The sequence below is a fragment of the Zingiber officinale genome, chromosome 6A, assembly GCF_018446385.1.
Source record: "Zingiber officinale cultivar Zhangliang chromosome 6A, Zo_v1.1, whole genome shotgun sequence".
Taxonomy (NCBI): Eukaryota; Viridiplantae; Streptophyta; class Magnoliopsida; order Zingiberales; family Zingiberaceae; genus Zingiber; species Zingiber officinale.
In genome coordinates, this window is record NC_055997.1 from 142142121 (window position 1) to 142164550 (window position 22430).

Here is a 22430-nt window from a genome sequence, read left to right on the forward strand (position 1 = left end):
GGTATGTTTCGAGATCGCCAAGGGAGTTTTGGGTGAAAATATGCTATTCTTAGCAGCCAAAAAAACCGTCCAGGTAATAATTTTTTATTATATTAAGTCTTTTGAAAAAAATATTTATTATTTATTTTCTTTATCTAATATTCTAATATTCACTGTGATTGTGGTAGAGAGTTGGTGGAAGTTCTTTGGTTGTGATTCTTAAAATTTACAAAAGCTTGCAATTAGAATTTTGGGTCAAACAACTTCTTCTTCTGGATGTGAACAGAATTGGAGTGTTTTTAAATGTATTCATACAAAAAAAAGGAATAGATTGGAGCATCAGAGACTTAATGATCTTGTATATGTGCATTATAATTTGTGATTGCAATATAGGTACATTTGAAATTATTCTTTTTTTAAATTAATTTCATTATTTTGTATCAAAAAATTTATTAATGTATTAATAACTCATGAAATGTGTTGTAGGAGCAAACAACCAAAGAGAAGTTATGATCTCGTTAATTATGAGTCCATTGATAAGACAGATTTTTGGGTGGTGGAAGAAATGCCAATAGGAGAGCTTGATTATGATGAGTTGGAAGAGGAGCTTGAAGAACTTCCAATAACTATGGAAAGTTCGAATTTTCAACAATTTGAAGGTTGTATAATATTATATTATTAACCATAAAGATATAACTATTTTTCTTGAACTAAATATGATTGTTTTTTCCTTTTCAGATGATGAAGATGAAGCTGAGCCCGAGGATGTTAATTTGGACTTATTTCAACATAGAAGTGTTATTGTTGATGAAGATAATTGGATATGAAAGTGATAATAGAGTTGTAAATTCGTCATGAATTGGTTAGTTTTAATTATGTGTTGCTGTTAAGAATTATTGTATTTGTAATGAATTATTATCTTTTTTTAATTGAATTGGACTATTTAGTAGTTATGTTATTATTTAGTATATATTCAGTGGCGGATCCAGATAAAAATTTAAAAGGGTGCTCAAAGAAGAGACTAAAAGAATTTTCTTGCTATCAAAAAAAAATATTAAAAGAGTACTAAATTGATAATGATAATGATACAGACATAAAAATATGGGCATACCAATAAAGGAATTATTTTTTAATACTTGAACCACCAGCATTAGATCTAGACATACAAACAAGAAGAGGTAACTGGATCCTACGAGTGTTCATCTGTTGAAAATGTTGTAAAATTTGTTCATTTTCAATTGTAGCAAAAATATTCTTCTCGATGTATACTACCAAACTGTCATTCATCCACTCATTTCCCATCCTATTACGCAAATCAGTCTTGGGAATTTTCATCGCAGAAAAAACTCTTTCAACAGAAGCAGTTATAACTGGTAAAACTAATACTAACTCGATCAAACGATATACCAATGGAAAAATTGTATTCTTGCCCGTTTCAACCATCTTTTTAGCAAGACTTCCCAAATCTTCAATCATAGAAAATTCACCTCGTACATTTTGAATGTAAGTCTCAAGTTGGTCCTCAAGTATTACACGATCAGTCAATGAAAAGGCCTCCGGATAAAGTTCAACAAGGTGAAGTAGCTTACCAATATCAAATTGAGAAAAAGAGTCCTTTGGATCTAAGCAAGCAATGCAAGTAAGTACCTCCGTACTTGATTCTGAAAACCGATTACTCATCTCTTGAACCATCATATCAAGAACCTAATATTGTAACAATAAAAAATGAATAAAAAACATTATTAGAAAATTAAAATTCAATAAAATATTTAAAAATAATATATGACAAAAAATTTCAACACGATAGTGATGAAAATTAGTAATCATTTGTCCATTACGTCTGTTGCGACCACGAGTTCTCATATTTTCTTCCATATTTGGTACTGGGATCATATGGTTACTACAAAATTTGTTGACGACGTCCAAAAAAATTCTCTCATCCTTCGTCTCTCAATTTTTGTAATCGAACTTTCATTGTCTTGATCAAACTAAAAGCCAGTACAATGTTTTGATCTTTTTGTTGTAAGGCAAGTGACAATTCATTTGTGATTCCCAATAAAGATTTCATCAAATGCATCACAAACACAAATTCATAACTCTCCATCTTATCAATCAAACTTGTGGCGATACCACTATTATTATCATTAGTACCATTATCATACATATTTTCAAGCACTTGTAAAACAGAAGTCCACATAGACATCAAACGGATAATAGTCATGTAATGTGAACCCCAACGAGTATCCCCTAGTCATTTTAAATTGATTTCCTGATTTTTTCCTTTGCCACTAATAATATCTCCTTTCTCCAAACATTCTACAAGTCTATCATGTTCAAGTTGTCTAAACTTATCTTTTCTTTTGCATGAAGCACCAATAATATTCACAATCATAGTAACATATTGGAAGAAATCACTCACAATTTGATTGCTTTTAGCAACTGCAACAACAACTAGTTGAAGTTGGTGAGCAAAACAATGGGCATACCTTGCAGATGAATTTTCCTTCAATATAAGAGCCTTCAATCCATTATACTCACCTCGCATATTTAAAGCTCCATCGTATCCTTGGCCTCTCAATCTTGATAATGAAAACTTATGTTTTGCAAACAATTCATCAATAGCCTTCTTCAAAGAAATAGTAGAAGTATCAGACACATGTACAATAGCAAGAAATCTTTCAATAACATATTCATGTTTGTTCACGTATCTTAAAACAATTCCCATTTATTCTTTCACTGAAATATTTCGACACTCATCAACCATAAGAGAAAATATATTATCTTTTATATCATTAAGAATGACATTTGTGACTTCAGCCGCACAAGCCCGTGTTAAATCCTTTTGAACTGTTAGAGACTTCATTTGATTATTTCCAGGGACATTTTCATTCATGGTCTTGGTAACCTCATCATTTCTTTGAGTATACCACTCAATCAATTCAAGAAAGTTACCTTTATTTGAGGAATTCAATGACTCGTCATGTTCACGGAAAGACAAACCTTGTTTCAAAAGAAAGCGTGTAACATCTAAAGTTGTCATTAATCGAGTGCGATATGCAACCTCCATTCCACGTCCTTGTGCTTGTAGCAAATGTGACACACTTTGTCGTTGATTTTGAAAAGCCTCACATTGTGTTCTTGCATCATTGTGAGCACTAGCTACACCACCAACATGCGTATTAAATACTTCCATTGCTTTTCTCCAATTAGTTATCCCTGAATTAGTAAATGCCTCATCTCCAACTCGACATCCTCTATGAGAATTTTTAAAGAGATAACACCAAAAATAAAAAGCTGCATCTTTTGATATGCTGTACTCTAACCATAAAAATTTTTTAAACCAAGCAACTTGGAAACTTCTATGCTCTTTACCAAATTATCTTTGGGGATAACTATGACCAAATGATTGACAAGGTCCTCTAATCAAATATTCTCTTTGAATCTGATCTCTAATAGAAACATCAAATTCATTTATTGGTTTGCGTAGCCCTGTGTCACTAATAACATCATCCGGGTTGAATTCAACACGAGAATATTTTTTCTTACTATTTTCTTCCATAGAATTCTTAGAAAACTCAATACTTCGTTTTAAAAATTTCTCCATAACTTGTCAATTTCTCAAAATTATTAATTTATGCAATCAACATAACAAATTAATGTACTACCAAGTATAAATTATGAAATTAGAAATGAGATGAAATAAGGAACAAGATTCACCTAAAATTGAAGAGATTTTGCTTGTTGTGGAGAATCACCGGCGAAGCACAGTGGTAGCGGCGTCGACAATGGTAGGCTGGCAGCGGCGTCGATGAAATAGGCGAACCGTGAACAGTAGTGGCGTCACTGGCGTGAGACGTCGATGAAGTGAAGAGGCGACAAAGATGAGGGCAACGGTTTGAGGAGACCAGGGAGAAATAATGAAATCTCTTAATGCGATTAAGGTTTTTGGTTTAAAGAAGAAGGATTAACTTAGGGAAAAAAAAGGTTCGGCAGCTGAAAAGAAAATGAAAGTTGCGGCAACAAGGAAAAAAGAATCGAAATTGAGAAAGGAGAGAAAAGGTGTTTTTAATGATATTTTTGTGAAAAAGTCCAATCATTTTAAAAAATTATAATTATGTCCTTTATTTTTTAATCATAATTAATTTTTTTTTTCATCCAACAGCAAGGGGTGCTTACGCACCCCTCGCGCCTCCCTGCCAGTGTATATATTTATTTGCTAGAGTTATAAATTTAGTGAATTTAATGCTATAATTGAAGCAGGTGTTATATGAAATAGGATAAATTATTGGTACAATATATTTCCTCTTTTTATTTTGAAGCGGAAATTATATATATATATATATAAAACATCTCAATTCGATCATCTCACCGATTTAATGACCGATCCGATTTTCAAAACATTGATTGAAAGGTACGACCAAGCCGTGTCAGCTACCGTGAGTTTGATGAGCGTGCCGAAAAACTCTATCATATGGTTGTGCTACATGACACAGCCAAGTCATGCACCCAGGCAAATCCATACCATCAATCATGATCTAGTTATGTTTGGCCATGTGGGAACGAGTAAACCCGTGGGACAGGCACGCCCAAAAACACGGTCTTATCGTGCTTCATCTAGAGGCCGGGTTTATACAGGATTATTGTTATTACTTTATATATATATTTTTAAAATATCATGTATAACTTGGACCGTATAAATAAGATCCATTTAACCTAAAACATATAGAGATTTCTTCTTTGGTCGTAATTAGTGGAGTAAGTATATCTAGAACCATGCTAAAACTCTTTGTTTAATTTTCTCTCGGCCTCTCTGATTCTCTTCGTTTTTTTCTTTTACAAAATTTTCACGATTGTTGCGGTGCCATCTCAACATATTGATTTTGATGCTCTAAACAAAGTCAAGCAGAGCCTGACCGGCTGGGCAACCAGATCCCTCTCCTTTGCTGCCCGCGCCGCCTAAACGGTTTTAGTAGTTTCATCCATTCCATTGCACAACATGCAAATCACTGAAGCTCCACTTCACATTTGCGATGCCATCGAGAAAAGTCGTAGACAGTAGTTCACTCGGCAGTCAGTCGCTGTGGGGCTTCGGATCTTGAGAGCGAAATATACCAGGAACAATTTTAGTATCTTGGCTTTCAAGGCAACCCCATCAGAGTCGCCTCTTCGGCCACATTTGCAATGCGTGATTACTGTTAAAGGATGCCTTTGCTCAAAGCAGGGATGGCAGATGAATTGGATGAAATTTTAGCATCTTCTTCCCGCTTTTGATGAGGACATCAGGGTTTGGAAATTCTGCAGTTCTAGTCTCTCTGTGTGTGCGCGCGCGCGCGCGCTTTCTACCAAAACTGTTCATTCAGTCATTCCTTTCTGAAGCTTGCTCCTAGCAGAAATTTGTCTTCTAATTCCTGCTCTTGGAAGTTAATTTGGCTTCTTTCTGATCAGTCTGTTTGTTGCAAATCGTGCCTCGGTTCCTGAAACTTCCCTTCATGCAGTCCGGGATTGTTGAAACAAAAACTGATTTTGATCTGGATTACTGATGTTAGATTGTCATCCTTCTTTATTAAGAAAGATCATGTTATTGGTTGAATTGTATTACGTTATTTTGATGTCTGAATAGCGTCGGTTAAGTTAAATACTTGTTATGATTTAAGGTCTGAATAGCACTTAAAATAGGGCCACAAGAGCACTTAATTATCATCTTTTATCAGTTGAGATCGTTTGAGTACTGCTAAACTAGAATAAATGAATAAAAAGAAAAGATATCTCGAGTATGAATAATTAAGTCTACTGATCCTTTTATGATTGAACAACATATGAGAGTTTTATGAACTATTCCGGCTGCATAAAAGGTCAACAACTTTCTTCCTCTTTTGATGAATGCCAAAACAGAAGAGTCAAAAGCCAGAAAGCAAGAGGCTTGATACAAACATCAGTCTAACAACATGTTTCATGGACAAAAAGGTGTTTCTAATTTTAAACTGAGAACGTATCATCAATTATTAATAAGCAATGATATATCTTAAGTACTTCCAAACATGCCTTATTTAATAACCCTAAATCATTTATGAATTTCCAAAACAAGTTGGATTCTAGTCACTACATCTAAGTTTACCAAGACTTCAATCACCTCATTTGGTTGATGCAGAAGTAAACCATCATCATTGATATTTAACTCGCAAATAAACTTTAAAAAACAATTTTGCAACTTCAACAAGTCATTAATTAGTCTTACCAATTACTTATTTGGAACAAAACAATTTCACCATTTGTTAGCCATAGCACTGATTGTCCTTGCATATAGCAGCAATTTCGGTTGTTCAACCAGTTGAAAAGATGTAGATTAATTCATCTTTCTGATTTGGGCCGGAGTTGCAGAAATGGGAAACTTACTGCAGCTTGTCTGAAAAACGATCGACATTAAATAATATTAAACTATTATCTATTTTCTCTTTAGAATTCCTCATCTGTCCATATATTTAGCATTCGCAATCAAATATTTAAGAGGAATCCATTCATGTGGCAGACAGATGGTTACTCCATGACTCATCTATTAATCAATTCTGCAACGACTGCCAACAAAATCAGTTAAACTAATCAGTAGTTCTTAGCTTTATTCAATTAGCCTTTGTTTGGTCATGCACATTGTGGAGTATATGCATCACCTAAAGCTTAGATGGCCTTAGCTAGAATTAATATTTACAAATTTAGTCAATACATATATATTAGGCTAGGGTTTGGTGTGATGTCATTTATCATAGGCCAGTGAGTCCCTCTTGCATTAATTAATTAATTAATTCATTAATTAATTCATTCTGTCCCCTCTATTCATGTATATATCAAATTATCAAGCTTGAAACAGTGTTAATAATATTAAGAATGGAGTGTCTTAGCAGATGTGGAATGCTCTTTGTTGTATGGGGGACAACTCCTTGTGCTTCAATAGTCTCAGCATACACACTGATGGCCAGCTGCATAAGACTTTAATCTTGAAGGAACCATCAATATTTGTTATTACTCTTGATAAAGATGTGCAAAGAAAAGCAATTGTGATCCTTTATCAGCTCTGATCATATGCATGTTCTCCCATAATTGAGACTTTCTGTGGTTTACTTTGTGGCCATTTTGCCAGTTAGTATAATGATTAAGAACATATTTAATTAATTAGCAGGATTCCAGGAATATGTTGTGTTCAGATAACAGTCCTCCTTGCCTAATTATTCCATTGTTTGACTTATTAATCATATTTAAAAAGGAGATCGACTTTTTTTTTTGTTTTTTTCTTGAAGCAGTTGGTGATTGGATATGAGATCGAGAGGAGCTTTAATATGAAGCTGATAGAAGTGGAACTGAATGATGCATCTGTAGCTTTCGCTGACAGCAGTTAGTTACTAAGAAAAAGCAAAATCAATGGGAAACTAATTGGAGAGCACTTCAAATAATGCATTTTAAAATGGTAGATGAGGAGGAAGGAGATAAGGCACATGTAGTTAGCCATGACAAGGAACACATGACGAAGAAAACTGATACTAAAGGAGAAGAAGCAAAATAGACATCTAGTTTAGTTTATTTAACTTTGATAGAAAAAGAGTGCTTCCGTACTTAATTGCTTGCAATGATAGTAATGCATCAACATCATGGAGAAAGAAAACTGAAGAAATGTGATAAGAATCTTTTTTTCATAGACATATAGAGGCGTTTAAAATGTTGGGTAATTGAACACAGCACTTAGTTCCCAAGATTATGGTGGGCTCCAAAAATTGTGGTGGGGCCAGGATAACGTGTCGGTAAAAGATACTCTTTTATAAATATCGATATATTTTATAGGTAAAACAATCAAAAGAATTAACTTAAGAGATCAAAATTAGAATACCAGATTTAGCAATTATGTATTTGAGCTTATTAGAACCTCAATTTGAGAAGTTAGATCGAAGGTCAATAACGAAAGATGAAATATCTTTATAATACTAGAGTAGAGTTGTATGCTTATTTTGTGTGTGTTTTTTTTTTTTAATTTTTTTAGTTATGCACCAAGAGCATCGATCCAAGAATATCTTATAAATTTTAAAGAATCATAATTTTTAATTTGGATATCAGAAGGAGGTATTATTTGGTTTAAATTGAAGCTCGTTCATAGACTTAAATTTATGACTAGTAGAATCTATAACCATCTAATTTTGAATCCAAAAAATAATATTTAGTGCCTATTTAGATACTTCGAACATCTATTTACTATTTTTAATAATAATTTTTTTATTTTTATATATTTAGGATATTTTTGATAATTTTGTGTCAGAATTTATTTATAAAAAATATATGTTTAACTGTTTGAGTGATTATTCTCTGTTATTGAATAAGAACGATGATTTTTCTTCTTGTTTACTTCATAAATTTTTTCTTCTCATCAACTCATCCAATAGAAATTTTCCACTTATAACAAGGATAAATCAAGAAACACTCGCAATGAATGACACATCAATCTAACATGCTTAGATCAACTACTCATTAAAATTTTAAAGAAAATTTATCCGCTAGTCAAAATTAAAATTCAATGCTTGTATATTTGAAAAATTAAAAACACGCCCTACTAATACACCATTGTTCCAGGAGCGTAGAATTGTATGTCTCTCCCTTTGTTTTTTTTTGTTTGGTAATGTATGTCTTTAGTGATATGCTTGGTATTTTCTTGTAGTTATCATGAAGGCATAAACTACCTTTTTATACATGGTGCACCAATTGGTTCTCATATTTGACCGATCGAGCTAACCATGGAAGCCATCCTATTCCTCAAAAGCTTTTTTGTCGGAGAATCTTAGTTCATTGTGATTGGATCCGATCGCATGGTTTTAATAGTTGATAGTTCCCAATTCATTCGAATGGATCAAGAACAGTGGACACGGACCCATTCTCATGCCTCCATCTATCCATCCTTTTCGATCCACAATATTACACATCAAACTACAATTCATTCTACCAATTGAATCGGAAACTCCATCTCTTCCCTGGTGTCTGGACCACCATGAACGTTTATGTTCCTAGCTCAACTAGAAAACGCATGTGGTCAAGCTCTGCCAGGAGACATAGCGACGCACGGCATAAAGATGCCATCCTTCAATGTTTCACTGTCTTCTTCTTGACTTCTTTAAAGTGGTTGGATCACATGGATAACTGATCAGGGACCATGCATCATGCCAATCAAGGAACTCAGTGCCCTGAATTCGATCAACAGGAAGGATGGGAAGGTTTCCTGATCTCAAGTACAAGTCAAAGTCAGTGATTAACTTGATAGCGATATGCAATGGTATCTAGTGACGGATTTAGGAGCCTCTATGGATGTAATTAATCCAGTTGGTACTAAGTAATAGAATTGCAACGACACAAATTAAAAGCAAGGCATCTGAAAGAGTGTTATCATCTTTTTGGAAATGGATCTGGGAGAGTACAAGCCCGAGCCAATTCTAACTGGCGTTCCCTGCCACCGCTGACAAATTTTGTCGTGCACTTGCAAAGTTCTGCTCGTCTGTGCGGTGCCAATGAATCACGGCTAGCTTTTGTTGTACTCACCAGTCCATTAATTCAAATACATGCCTCTTCGTACAACAGTTTTACTAATATAATGAGCTGAGAGTTGGGGTTGATGGCCTAACCTAATCTCTTATAGACTTCTTGTCGTCTTCGATGATATCATACAAAATTAGACTCATTTTATTTTATTCACCTCTTTCTTTATCTTTTCTTTGCATAAAAGTTGGAAGCTCGGGCACGTGTATTTCTACCAGTACTCCCGTCTACGCACACAATCTGATGGCCCGTCCAGGCCCCCAACGAAAAGAAAGAGAAGATACGAAGCAGAGCGCGCAGCAGCCTAAACTCAAGCCAGTCCGGTCCAGTTCAGCCAAGCGAGGCGAAGGGCAGAGCACGGCGTGGCAGGACGGCATGGCATGGCACGAGATGGGATGCGAGATTGCGACTGTAGAAGAAAATCCACACTGACTTGTCAAATGTCACTTGCCCACAACTCAAATCATAAGACTGTCAGCGAGATGTCAATCGCGTCCCTCCTCTCCCCCCTCTTTCTCCTCTGCGCAATGCGAGCCACGGCGGTCAAGGCAGCGTGCATGGCTCCTTCCTGCCTGCCTCACTGCAATTACTGCCACTGCCGCTGCACCAGTCCCCATAACTCCAGTCCCGATTAAAACCCATGCCCCGGAAGCAAAGCACGGGACCAGCCCCTACAGCCAGTCCAGTCTCTTTTTAACACGTTTATACGTACGTACACTCGCGCACGTACGAGTATTTCGTAAAAGTAAAATCGATTCCAATCAGTGGGAGGTAGGGGGCCGGTGCGAGGAACGGGATGAATGGATCTGCGCATCTGAGAATATCTACGACCTGTTAGGGTCGTGGGGCAGCCTTGATGTGGACCTCTCGATGGACAGGTTCCCCAATCAACATCTGGCCAGGGATGATCCAATTTTAAGTGTTTTTTTTTATTCACCTCCTCCTTTGTTGTTTTCTAGCCAGTTCCCCAAATCTAAAGAGTAAAGTTAGAACATTATAAAAGAACTAATTAATTAATTAATCGATCAAAGCAATGCAATGATCAGGGTAAGTAACAAAAGGTTAAAAGTCGATGCATTTGTGTGCTTGTTTTCTCTTTCTCAGAGCGAACATCTCCATCCAATTTTACTCATTTTACTTGCCATCTCAATTATTTTATATACCTCAGCCGCCGAGCACATCCATCCAAATTGCTCCTCTCCCTTTCTTGCTAGTTGGCGTTGCCGAAATACTCACACCTCTTTTCAAAGAGAAAGAGAGGGAGAGAGAAAAGGAAAAATTGTGACCCCTGTGTTCACAGGTATATGCAGATGGAAAAGAAAGAACAACATGAAGCAGGAGGAGCAGAAGAGGGAAAGCATGCACTACTCCAGCTCTCTTAATTTCTGCTGATCTGACAAAGTTTTCGACTTCCAGAAGTAAACCAGCTGCCTCTGTACCTTAAGCGAGTGAAAGGGAGAGATCGGGAGGAGGAGGAGGAGGAGGAGGAAGAGGATAGAATTTTTAATTAAAAGAAGGGGGAGTTCATGGAGGAGACGCTGAAGTGCCTCTCGTTGGACTACCTCAACTTGCTGATCAACGGGCAGGCGTTCAGCGACGTTACCTTCAGCGTGGAGGGCCGCCTCGTCCACGCGCACCGCTGCATCCTCGCCGCGCGCAGCCTCTTCTTCCGCCGCTTCTTCTGCGGCACCGACCCGCCCTCGCCGGGCCTGCTCTCGTCGCCGCGCCGCTCCGGCGCCGTGCCGACCGCCGTCATCCCGGTGAACTCCGTCAGCTACGAGGTCTTCCTCCTCGTCCTCCAGTTCCTCTACAGCGGCCAGGCCTCCGTGGTGCCGCAGAAGCACGAGCCCCGGGCCAGCTGCGGCGAGCGCGGCTGCTGGCACGCCCACTGCACCGCCGCCGTCGACCTCGCCCTCGACACCCTCGCCGCCGCCCGATCCTTCGGCGTCAAGCAACTCGAGCAGATCACAGAGGTCGCGACTCTCTCTCTCAGACCCCACGCTTCGGCGACGACGACTATACGCATCTTCCTATATATAAATCGATCCATCTTCGCCCCCTTGTCCCAATTCAAACAGTTGTATTGTCTCGGTTACAGTTCATTTGTCCTTCTCAATTAAGTGGCTTCCCTTTTCTTTTTCCATCTTCTTCTTTTTTTGGTTTTTGTTTTTTAGGAACATTGAAGGCCAATAATGTGTTTCCTCTTTTTTGGATATGTCCATCGCCTACTGTTCCTCTTCTTCTCCAACCTCCTCCTTTTGCTTCTGTACACAGTGCGAAAGACATCATACTCCCTATTCTCACAGCTAGCTAGCAAATCGTGTTGAGCAGATGTCTCTTTCGCCCATCCGGATATATCATCTTTTACCTATCATAGGCATGCATTTCTAAATCAGGTCTTTTCCATCTCTTGGTTAATTAGATCTTCCACCACTCGTTTCTGTCAAATTTCTTGCATCATTCCCAATTTCTTGAATTGGGAGCACCCACCCTGTTGGCCCCTCACAACTCACCGCCTCTTCTCCTTATATTTCATGCAAAGAATCAAACGTGGATTCCTGATTTTTTTTTTTTGTTTTTTGTTTTTTGTTGTTGCAGAAGCAATTGGCGGGCATGGTGGAGAAGGCGTCGATCGAGGACGTGATGAAGGTGCTGCTGGCGTCGCGGCAGCAGGAGACGCAGCAGCTGTGGAGCACCTGCTCCCACCTCGTCGCTAAGTCTGGTCTCCCGGCGGAGGTGCTCGCCAAACACCTCCCCATCGACGTGGTGGCTCAGATCGAGCAGCTCCGCCTCAAGTCCTCCCTCTCCCGCCGCCCCTCCTTCATCCAGCACCACCAGCTCGACCTCGGCGGGCCCTCCGTCGACGTCGAGGACCATCGCCACAAGATCCGCCGCATGCGTCGCGCCCTCGATTCCTCCGACGTCGAGCTCGTCAAGCTGATGGTCATGGGCGAGGGGCTCAACCTCGACGAGGCGCTGGCGCTCCATTACGCGGTCGAGAACTGCAGCCGGGAGGTCGTCAAGGCGCTCCTCGAGCTCGGCGCGGCAGACGTCAACTGCCCCGCCGGCCCCGCCGGGAAGACCCCTCTCCACGTCGCGGCCGAGATGGTCTGCCCCGACATGGTCGCCGTGCTCCTCGACCACCACGCCGACCCTAACGTGCGGAATCATCCAATGAATAAAGGCATAAACGTGGGTCTTACATCAAAATCATTCCACAACTACTCCCTAATCCTAGAACAAGGAATCTACTCCATAGACGCTGGAGAAAAACCTGAAGATATAATGTAATTAAGCATGCAATTCTCAAACAAGAAGAGAGAAAGAGAAAGGATGTTTATCCAACGACGACAAGTGATCTTCGAATCTAATCCTTTGTTTCTGGAGTTGATGTGGTGATGAAGGATCGCTGGACGGAGGTTCGGGATGGCGTGGAATGGCACCAAGGTAATTCTCCCTTCGACGGCTCGTCTCCCCCTCGAGAAGGCTTAGAACCTTTTTTATAGGCTAGGGTACGGCGCCGCGGCACGGCCGTGCAGATGTGGCACGACTATGCCTTCTTTTGCCTCTGGCCGCGCTGCATGGTCGTGCCAATTGACACGACCATGTGGATCTAGGGCACTGCTCCTGGGACACGGTCGTGCAGGATTGCACGACCATGTATGTTTGGCTGCTGGTCGTGGGGGTCACGACTGTGCTGGTTTGCACGACCATGCACGGATCCATCTCTGTTTGCCCGCACGGTCATGCAAGAGTTGCACGGTCGTGCACTATTCTTCCTCTGTTTGGTCACACGGTCGTGCAAGGTTACACGACCGTGTTCTCTGCCTCGTTCTGGTTCATTGGCAATCGTTGTTTTGTGCTTCAAAAGTTGTCCTTGTCAACACAAAACCAAACAAAGAGCAGATCTCCAAACAAAAGAGTATTTATGATGAGTATATGATAAAAGGGACGATCATGCAAAGAATATATACGCATAAAGTAAGTGAATATGCATTAAAACATGCATAAACGATCATAATATTTACGCGCATCAAAAGACCTAGTGAATGTAGCTAGGCAGGTGGAAAATCCTAGTGAGTGAAGCTAGGTGAAAGTCCTGGTGAGTGAAGCTAGGCAGGTGAAAGTCCCAGTGAGTGAAGTCGGGAAATGGGAAAATCCTAGTGAGTGAAGCTAGGTGAAAACCCTAGTGAGTGAAGCTAGGTGAAAGTCCTGATGAGTGAAGCCAGGCAGATAGAAAGTCCTAGTGAGTGAAGTTAGGCAGATGGAAAAACCTGGTGAGTGAGGTCAGACACGTGGAAATCTAGGTGGGTCAAGGTTGACCGGACACCTGGTATTGAGAAGTCTAAGTAGGTCAAAGGATTGACTGATACTTGGCACAAGAAAATCCAGATGGGTCAAGGATGACCGTGTTAGTAATTAGCCCTAAGAGCCAATCATGAGATGATTAGGCCTTTTGGGTTACTCATTGAGTTAGACTCAAATCAACTCACTCATTGGATTGAGTCCAATCCGAATGAGACACATTGGATTAATGGGTTAGACTCAATGGGTAAGACTTATTGGGTTATTGGATTAATTGTTAATCCAATATAATAATCCAACCTATTAAGAGGAATACAAAGAGACAAAAACTTTTGGTATTCATAGGATGAATATAAATAGGTTTTGTCATGAATTTTTCATTAAGAGTTGAGAATGAGATGAAAAGTGTGACTTTTAGACTACCCTCTTCTTCCTCCTTCCTCCTTGGTCGATTCTTCAAGTTTTAGCCGAGCCATATTTCTTGCTAGCACAAGAAGATGGTTCTTCTTCTAAGGCTTCGTTCGTGTGACGAATGAAGGATGAGTTCGTGTGGATACCGTAGAGGCGTGGACGCTTGATCGTGCTGAGATCTGCATCTAAAGAAAAAAGGTTGATGTCAGGATTGCGAAGGGCACGCAACAAAGGTATACCTCTCATGCAAAAACTTAGTATATGATTGTTTTCTCCTTCGCATGGATCTTCTGGAGAGGATCTAGTTAATTTTCCGATGCACTTAAGCGTGTTTAGCGTGCTAGATCCCTACAGACCGAACATCTGGTGAAAGGAAGTCCAAGTGGGTCATGGAGGACCGGATACTTGGCACGAGATGGTAAATCTAAGTGGGTCAAGGAGGACCACATTTGGTGATCATAATTCCAACGGGAAGTTAGCAAAGAGAAAGTCTAGATGGGTCAAAAGTTGATCGAACACTTAGAGGTCGTAAGTCCAATAGGGAGTTGGCATGGAACTAGAAAGTTCAGACATAGTAAACTTCCGAAGGTCATAACTTTTGACTCGGATATCGGAATGAGGTAATCTCAGATGCGAAACGAAGCTCATTTCAAGCTCTACACATTTTTCTACTTACCAATCGATTGGGGGGGGGGGGTAAATTGATCATCCAATCAATTGGTTGACGTGATTTGATATAGAAATTGTCTTGATCGATTGGGTAATCGATCAAAACTTCTCCAATCGATTGGGAGAGTTTTTGAGTGAACAATGAGCTTCTGAATCGATCAGTTGATCGATTGAAAGCTGCCAATCGATTTGTCGATCGATTGGGCTATGTTTTTCTTGCACGATCGCGAGGAAGCTTGAATCGATTGGTCGATCGATTCAAGTCTTCATTTGGAGAGCACAGAGGGCACTCTGAATAGATCGACCGATCGATTCAAGCCTCCCTAATCGATCAATCGATCGATTGGGATATGACCATTGCACAGGTAGTGAGCGATGGATGGTTGGGATGACACGGATCTGACGTGGCAATCGATTGAGAGCATGCTCAATCGAATGGGAGCCCTAGGAACGTGAAGAATATAGCCGTTAGCCAACTTCTCCAAATACACCTCTCCCGACTCTTCACGTGAACTTCTCCACACCTCTCAGCCAAATCTTGAAGACTCTTGGAGACAAGTGTAGTTACACTTCCAAGGTTCAAGAGGCATACACAAGGCGCAAGAGATCAAGCAAGAAAGTGTTCTTTGTATACATTTGTATTCTCTTCTTGTTTGAGGGTATTTTGTATTGAGAGATTGTACGAGGCTTCTCTACCTCCGGTTGCGACCGAGAAGGAGTGTTTATTTCATAGTGGAGAGAGCATAGTGCGTGAATCCTTGGATTAGTCACCACTTCTTGAGGTGGATACCAAGTAAATCCCATTGTTAGCATTGTGAGCTTGCTGTGAAGACTATCCGCTGTAAATCATCATCATGGAGCAAACAACTGAGGAGTGACGAGCTATTCACCCCCACCCCCGTCTAGCACCAAATGACCTAACATTAACTTCCGATGCGATTGACTTCTTGAGGCGGTAGCACACTTAGCAGGTGTAATTATGCTCTGCTGTTGGCTACGAAGTCGTTTTGTTCCTTCTTCGTCTAAAGATATTCTTCTTCTTCTTATTTTTATTGATCCCTGAGAACTACAAAATTGTATTTGACTATTAAAAGAATTTCAAAATCGATTTTAAGAAATACCTCCATTCGGTGTTTCTTGTGTGCAAACTCCCTCTCAAACTTTAATAGGTAGATGCTTGATTCGACCATCGTCTCCTTACTTTAGCAGGTGACTAGTCCTTCTAGAGTGATCCAGGCTCTAACACCACTTGTAGGTCCATGTGTATGACAAGAGGGGGTAAATTACCTCGATTTGCAATTAGAAGATTGTTAGTCCAACACTTTGAAAGCTCCACTAAAAATATCCTTCTAGCGGAGTAGCCTCTTATAGCAATTAAGTACATAAAAGACTAGGAAAGTAGTAAATAGAATTTAGAAGCTCGTATTCAAGTGTTGTATTGAATCTCGATCCCCAAGCCTCCTTTTATAGCTTCACTGGTCAAAGTAATTGTTTGCTGACATGGTGGATCCCAGACTCCCGGACCTAGTCCGGGTGCCCCCTGTCGGTCGCCTTAATCCGCTTCTCAGCGGTTAAGTGATAATCCATTTATCCATTTTCGAGCTCTCGGATCGCTGTTGACATGGAACCAAAAGTGATCCGCAGCAATGGTTCTGCGATGAGGTGCCTGCCTGGACTTGGTCTAGGCGCTTGGACAAGGTCAACTCAGAGTTGAATTTGTCTAAGTTCATCTCCGATCGCTTGGGTGATTCGCTATCCATCTAGAGTTGAACTCACCCAAATCTAACTCTGGCCTTCTCTCCTCGAGTAGTCTTCCGCTCCGGCTTCTCTTCCCTCAGAAGCATTGTGTGCATCCTTCTCGTCCACCGGTGTTTTCTTCCGCAACACCTCGTCCCTTAGATGCACCGAGCCCATTAATTGACTCACTTCCCGTGTCATCATTGTTGCTAGTTGTGTCTTCCGCTCGACTTCTTGTGTTCCTAAGATTCTGCATACTTAGACACAAATATCAAATATAACAGGACCTAACTTAGCTGGGTTGATCACATCAAAACATACCCGAGGTACTTACATAAAGTGTTGTTTTATTTCTATTCACCAAGAGGTAATCCAAATCAAGAAAAAAGCAAGTAACGCAAGGTTCTCATTGTAAATCCTAAAGGTCATTTTCAATTGTATTCGGTGTTTGCGTTCTTATTTTGTTGTTGTATTCTCGTGTTTGAGCTTGTATGAGACTTCTTCTCCTTGGGAGGATATTTTTATAGTGCATCTATGGGATTGAGTGGACCTTTGGATTAGTCACCTCAAGGAGTTGGACAAGTAAAACGAAGGTGTTAGCCTTGCTTCTAGTTTTCCGCTGAAAATTAAGTTTAAAGAAGTGGTCAAAGCTATTTACTCCCCTCCCTCTAGCTCTCTACATGTACTAACATAGTTGATAGATAAAATCCATCAGACCACTGATATTGAATTAAGAAGTATAGATCTCTGAACGAGCTCCGTTTTGTTGGTGCAGAAAGCATCCGATGATCGAACCTAAGTTTTGATAATGACAAAGGGTTCAAATTTAAGGTTATTTGTTATCTAACGTGTTTGAATGAGCTTGCAGGAAAGTCCTAAGTGTACTTAGGCAAAAGTCCTAGTTGCAGTTAGGCAGGTGAAAACCCCTAGGGGGTGGTAACCTTAAGCAGGAAGTCTTAGTGGGTTGAGGGCTTCGGGCAAAAGTCCTAGAGTCGAGGATGTTGGAGTGTATACTAAAAGCCTAGCTTTTGTAAATATTTATTTTTGAAATAAAAGAATCACATTCGTCAATATCTACATTTATTTGTTAAATGTAATTGTTCAATTAATTTATATAGTAGACAACATGATGTGTGGTGTCACACACAGAAGATCATGTTGACGGTTCTTTATAAATTATAAATAGTTACTTACGACTAAGATGGAAAGGAACAAACCATCGGAATAGTCGTAGTGTAATTAAGCATTAGTTTATCTTGATTAATAAATTACACTGGTACACTCTAAGTGTATTGAGTAGGACCATTTAGGTAACTTCTTTTTGTACTGACTTAGTAAAAGAACTAGACCTTAGTTATTATGGAAGTGTGTACTCTTAATCCTAATATAATAACAAGCACATATATTTAATATTTATTTCTTTGACTTATCAAAGGGTGAGGTTTAGCTCGATAAATCAATATGCCCGATAAGTTGGGAAATGATATTACTTATAGTGTGTGTTGTTGATTATAAAAGAAAACTGTGTCCTAGTTATCTAGGTTGAGAATGTCCCCAAGAGGAGCTCATAAGGATTGCCATGTTAAACCCTGCAGGTGAATTTAGTCCGACATGACAATGAAGTTGAGTGGTACTACTCTTGGAGCTAGATATTAATTAAGTGAGTTGTCAGTAACTTACTTAATTAGTGGACATTCGTAATCTTAAACACAGGGAGACTAACACACTCATGATAAGAAGGAGCCCATAATGTAATTTGGGATTGGTGCGGTAGTGCGATAATAACTCTCTAGTGGAATGAGTTATTATCGATGAACTTGGGTTGTGTGTTTGGGGCGAACACGGGATACTCAAGCTCATCGGATGGCCAAAACCAATTTCTCCTCTAGGTCCCTGTCGTAACCTCATTATAGCCTCAAGTCTATCCAAATGTAAGACCCTTCTTGGTGTACAAAAAGGGGGCCGGTCCATTGCTTGGTGACCAAGCAATGGCCGGCCACATCCTCTTCTATAGGCTGACCCTATTGCTTGGTGACCAAGCTAGTAGGTGTCGACCACAATACTTCAAACAAGGAGGGTTGTTTTGAATTTTTAAAATCTTCTCTTTGTAGAAAACTATAAGTTTTAAAAGAGAGATTTTAATTTTTTAAAACTTTCCTTATTTGAATTAGGCCACATGTTTTAATAGAGAGTTTTAAAAGTTTTAAAACTTTCCTTTTTTAACCATCCTCATGGTTTTAGAAAAAAGGAAGAGAAGTTTTAAAAATTAAAATTTTCTATTCATGTTAAAAAAGGAAATTTTTGAAGAGAAGTTTTAAATTTTAAAACATGGTTTTAATTTTTAAAAGCTTTCCTTTTTAACATCCACTTTAGGAAAGAGAGCTTGTAAAATTTTATAAAAGAATTTCTTCTTGTAAAATTTTATAAAAAAAAATATATTTCCTTCCTCTTATGGGGGTCGGCCACCCTTGCTTGGAGCCCAAGCAAGGTGGCCGGCCAAATTGAAAAATAAAATCATCAATTAATTTTTGGTGATTGATTCAATCAAGAGGAAAGAAAAGGAAAATTTAAAGGAAAAAGGAAAAACTAGAGGAAGATTTTAATTTTTGTAAAAATTCTTCCCTAATTTGCCTTGGGCAAGTATTATAAAAGAAGGGGTGAGGAGGCTTCATGAGACACAACTTTTATTCTCTTGCTTGGAGGTTTTCTTGGTGGTCGACCCTCTCTCTTCTCCCTTTCCCTTTGCTCTCTTCTCCTTGGTGTTGGTGGTGGCCGAATTTTAGAGGAAGAGGAAGAAAGTTTTTGGGTGGTGTTCATTTTGGAGGATCGTCGCCCACACGACGTCCAAGGCGAGGCGAGGAATATAGCAGAAGATCTCGAGGTCATTAACATACAAAGAGAAGGTATAATTAGCAATTATTTTCCGCATCATGCTAGTTATTTCTTTTTGTAAGAATTCCAAACACAAGAGGCATTAGATCTAGTTTTTCGAATTAGTTTTTTGAGTTTGTGTTTTCTTCTTTTTCGAATTTGTGATTCGATTGTTCTTTTTGGTTAACCTAGAGTTATTTAAGGAAATTAAATATTAGCTTTCCTTAAAAGGCTTTGTCTAGGCGGTGGTGGTTGCTCCCATATCCAAGAAGGTCATGTGCCTCGCCATGCAGTCCTGGAAGCCAATTTTTGAAATTAATATTTAATGAAATTAATAACATAGGTGGATTTAAATCAATAGTGTTAAGTTCCGCTTGCGATTTAAATCTAAACCATTAAGAACAGATAAGTTAAATTTGGAATCAATGATGTTAAGTTCCGTCTGCGATTCCTAATTTAACTTCTAAAGAACACAATAGGTTATTTAAGGAAAGGTTCGACACTTGTACAAAATTTTTGTAAAGTGGAACCGGTACGATTTTCCTAGGACTAACCAACAGAGGACTCTAGGTGGAAAGTCCTGATGTCGCGAACCAAGTGAAAGACTAGGTGAGTCGTGGAGCGAACATCCAGTAGAAAGTCCTGGATCCTCGGGCGCTGAACAAAAGTCTAATTGATCTGGAGAATCAACTAGCAACAGGTATACTCTCCTGAGTGGAGTAGGTGAGGACGTGTTCCCCGATGAGGGAACAGTAGGTGTCGATTTGACCTAGGGTTTTCAGAGGAAATCTGAAGTCAGAACCGGACAGTCCAAAGGCTGTCAACTTATTTGTTTGATATTATTTGCTATTTGTCTAACTCTATTTTTTAGGGAACTAATGATTCTGTAGGGTCGGACTTAGCCTTGATCGGTCGATCGAATGGCCAGATCGATCGACCGAACCCCAGTACAACCATATCATATTTCTAGATGTTGGTGCAGCGGGGTCGGCAAGAGGGGAGGGGTGAATTGCCTGCAAATAAAGAATACCCTCCTCAAAACTTTTCAATTCCAAAAATAATAGCAACAATAAAATATAATAGTAATAAAAGAGAGACAGGAAATTTAACTTCGTTACAACCCAGGAGGTTGTTAATCCAAGGCAGTCAAACAACTCCACTAGAATATCTCCTTCACTGTAGGCGGAGAAGTCTTTTTTACACACTAAGAATGCTTAAAAGTTGCTAGGAACTTAATACAATGTTGAATTGAATAATTCCTAGCTCCAGGAGCCTTTATATAGCTCTTGGAAAGTCTATCTAGAGTGTCGAAGGTGCCTCCAAGAGGGTTGAGGGTGCCTCCAATGAGTTTGACCGGATAAAGCTTTATTTGCTTCACAAACAGTCACTAGACTGGGGCTGAGGCGCCTCCAATGCCCTTGAAGGTGCCTCGGACAAGTCTGAGGCACCTTCAAAGTAATGGAGGCACCTCCAAGCCTACAGGCAGCACAGGCGCCTTCAACACTTCATTGAAGGCGCCTCTAGCTAGCTTTTCCAGCTCCTTTTGACTTGTTTACTCCTTCCGAAGCTTCGATTTCTTGGGCGATTGCGGCCAACCGAAATAGGGCTCACTCGAACCCAATTTCCGGCCTTCTCCTCGAACAGGCTTCCGTCCCGGCTTCTCGTCCCTCGAACGCCGCACACGTTCTTCTCATCCGCCGGTGTACTCTTCCACGGCTCTTTCATCCTTCGGACGCACCGAACCTGTTGGCTCCCTTCCCGTGCCGTCCTTCTCGCTAGCTGCGTCTTCTGCTCGACTTCCTGTGCTCCTAAGATCCTGCACACTTAGACACAGGGATCAAATAACAAACAGGACCTAACCTAACATGGTTGATCACATCAAAACAACCACACTAGATTGCAGACCGGGTTCGATCTAGGGATCGATCGACCGAACCAAGGATATGAGTTGACCTGATCGAAGTGGGGTGATCAGATCAGATGAGGAGGAGATCATCAAATCAGTCAACCGAACATGGGGATCGGTCGACCGATCCGCTTCAGGTCAAACCTGATCCCGAGTTTTGAAGATCTGGATCAGATCTAAAGAGGCTATAAAAAGGAGCCTCGGGCAGCACTTCGAAGACAACGAAAAATAGAACAACTTGTGCTCTTGTGCACTGCTCCGAACGCCTCAACAACGCTCTGTTGTTTCGACAATCGACGACTACTTTCTTCATTTGTATTATTGGTATAATCATTCTCTATTCTATACTTGTACTTACATTCCTGTAAAGAATTTCGGATCTATAGTGATTGCCCAACGAAAACGATCAACGATCGCGGGCCTTGGAGTAGGAGTCGCCACAAGCTCCGAACCAAGTAAAAAAAATAGTGTTAGCGTTGCTTCTGTATTTATTACTTTTCTGTTGCGTATTTACTCAATAGTTTTTAGAAACGAACGAAATAGCCACGAGCACTATTCACCCCCCTCCCCAGCTTTCGATCCAACAATTGGTATCAGAGCGGGGTCGCTTCGAATTGGTGCAACCACCATTCAAGCATTTTTTTCTTCGTGGTATTTTCCAATTTTTTGGAGTCGATCGGAATCGGTAGAATTATCGTCTTTCGATCTAGTTTTTCATAATCAAAATTTTTGCTCGAAGCTGGTGCAACACCACTCGAGCTCGTACTTTAATTTCTTTTAATCCCGCACTACTAATCCAAGACCGAGTCTTGGAACAAAGTTTTTTTCTTTTGTGTGCTAGATTCCAATGGCCCATCAAGAAGGCTATGGCATAGCCCAACCACCGCTCTTCTCTGGGGAAGACTTTGGCTACTGAAAGGGTCGAATAGAGTCCTATCTCCAAACTCAGTTCAAGGTGTGGATGGTCATCAAGACCGGCATCTCGCTCCCA

At 39.9% G+C, this 22430-nt stretch overlaps 3 protein-coding genes across 3 annotated transcripts; 1 reads left to right on the forward strand and 2 right to left on the reverse strand.

Annotated features, from left to right (window-relative positions):
* Positions 1-1101: 1101 nt before the first annotated feature.
* On the reverse strand, positions 1102-2704 carry LOC121995407. Its single transcript, XM_042549154.1, has 2 exons — positions 2399-2704; positions 1102-1683 (listed from the first exon to the last, which is right to left on the reverse strand). The coding sequence occupies exons 1-2, from the start codon at positions 2702-2704 to the stop codon at positions 1102-1104; spliced, it is 888 nt and encodes a 295-aa protein (XP_042405088.1).
* On the reverse strand, positions 2705-3172 carry LOC121995408 (zinc finger MYM-type protein 1-like). Its single transcript, XM_042549155.1, has one exon. The coding sequence runs from the start codon at positions 3170-3172 to the stop codon at positions 2705-2707; it is 468 nt and encodes a 155-aa protein (XP_042405089.1).
* Positions 3173-10557: 7385 nt separating this feature from the next.
* LOC121998411 (regulatory protein NPR5-like) lies at positions 10558-12888 on the forward strand. The gene is made up of 2 exons (XM_042553343.1): positions 10558-11513; positions 12139-12888. The coding sequence occupies exons 1-2, from the start codon at positions 11067-11069 to the stop codon at positions 12829-12831; spliced, it is 1140 nt and encodes a 379-aa protein (XP_042409277.1). The 5' UTR covers positions 10558-11066; the 3' UTR covers positions 12832-12888.
* The last annotated feature ends 9542 nt before the right edge of the window (positions 12889-22430 follow it).

What these genes read in the sequence shown, in the direction of transcription:
- LOC121995407 (XM_042549154.1), bottom strand. Translation starts at nt 2,704, where the DNA reads ATGGGAATTGTTTTAAGATACGTGAACAAACATGAATATGTTATTGAA. An exon ending in TTGCTAAAAGCAATCAAATT is followed by an intron (nt 1,684 to 2,398) that starts GTGAGTGATTTC and finishes TTACAATATTAG; the next exon opens with GTTCTTGATATGATGGTTCA.
- LOC121995408 (XM_042549155.1), bottom strand. Translation starts at nt 3,172, where the DNA reads ATGGAAGTATTTAATACGCATGTTGGTGGTGTAGCTAGTGCTCACAAT.
- LOC121998411 (XM_042553343.1), top strand. Translation starts at nt 11,067, where the DNA reads ATGGAGGAGACGCTGAAGTGCCTCTCGTTGGACTACCTCAACTTGCTG. An exon ending in AACTCGAGCAGATCACAGAG is followed by an intron (nt 11,514 to 12,138) that starts GTCGCGACTCTC and finishes TTGTTGTTGCAG; the next exon opens with AAGCAATTGGCGGGCATGGT.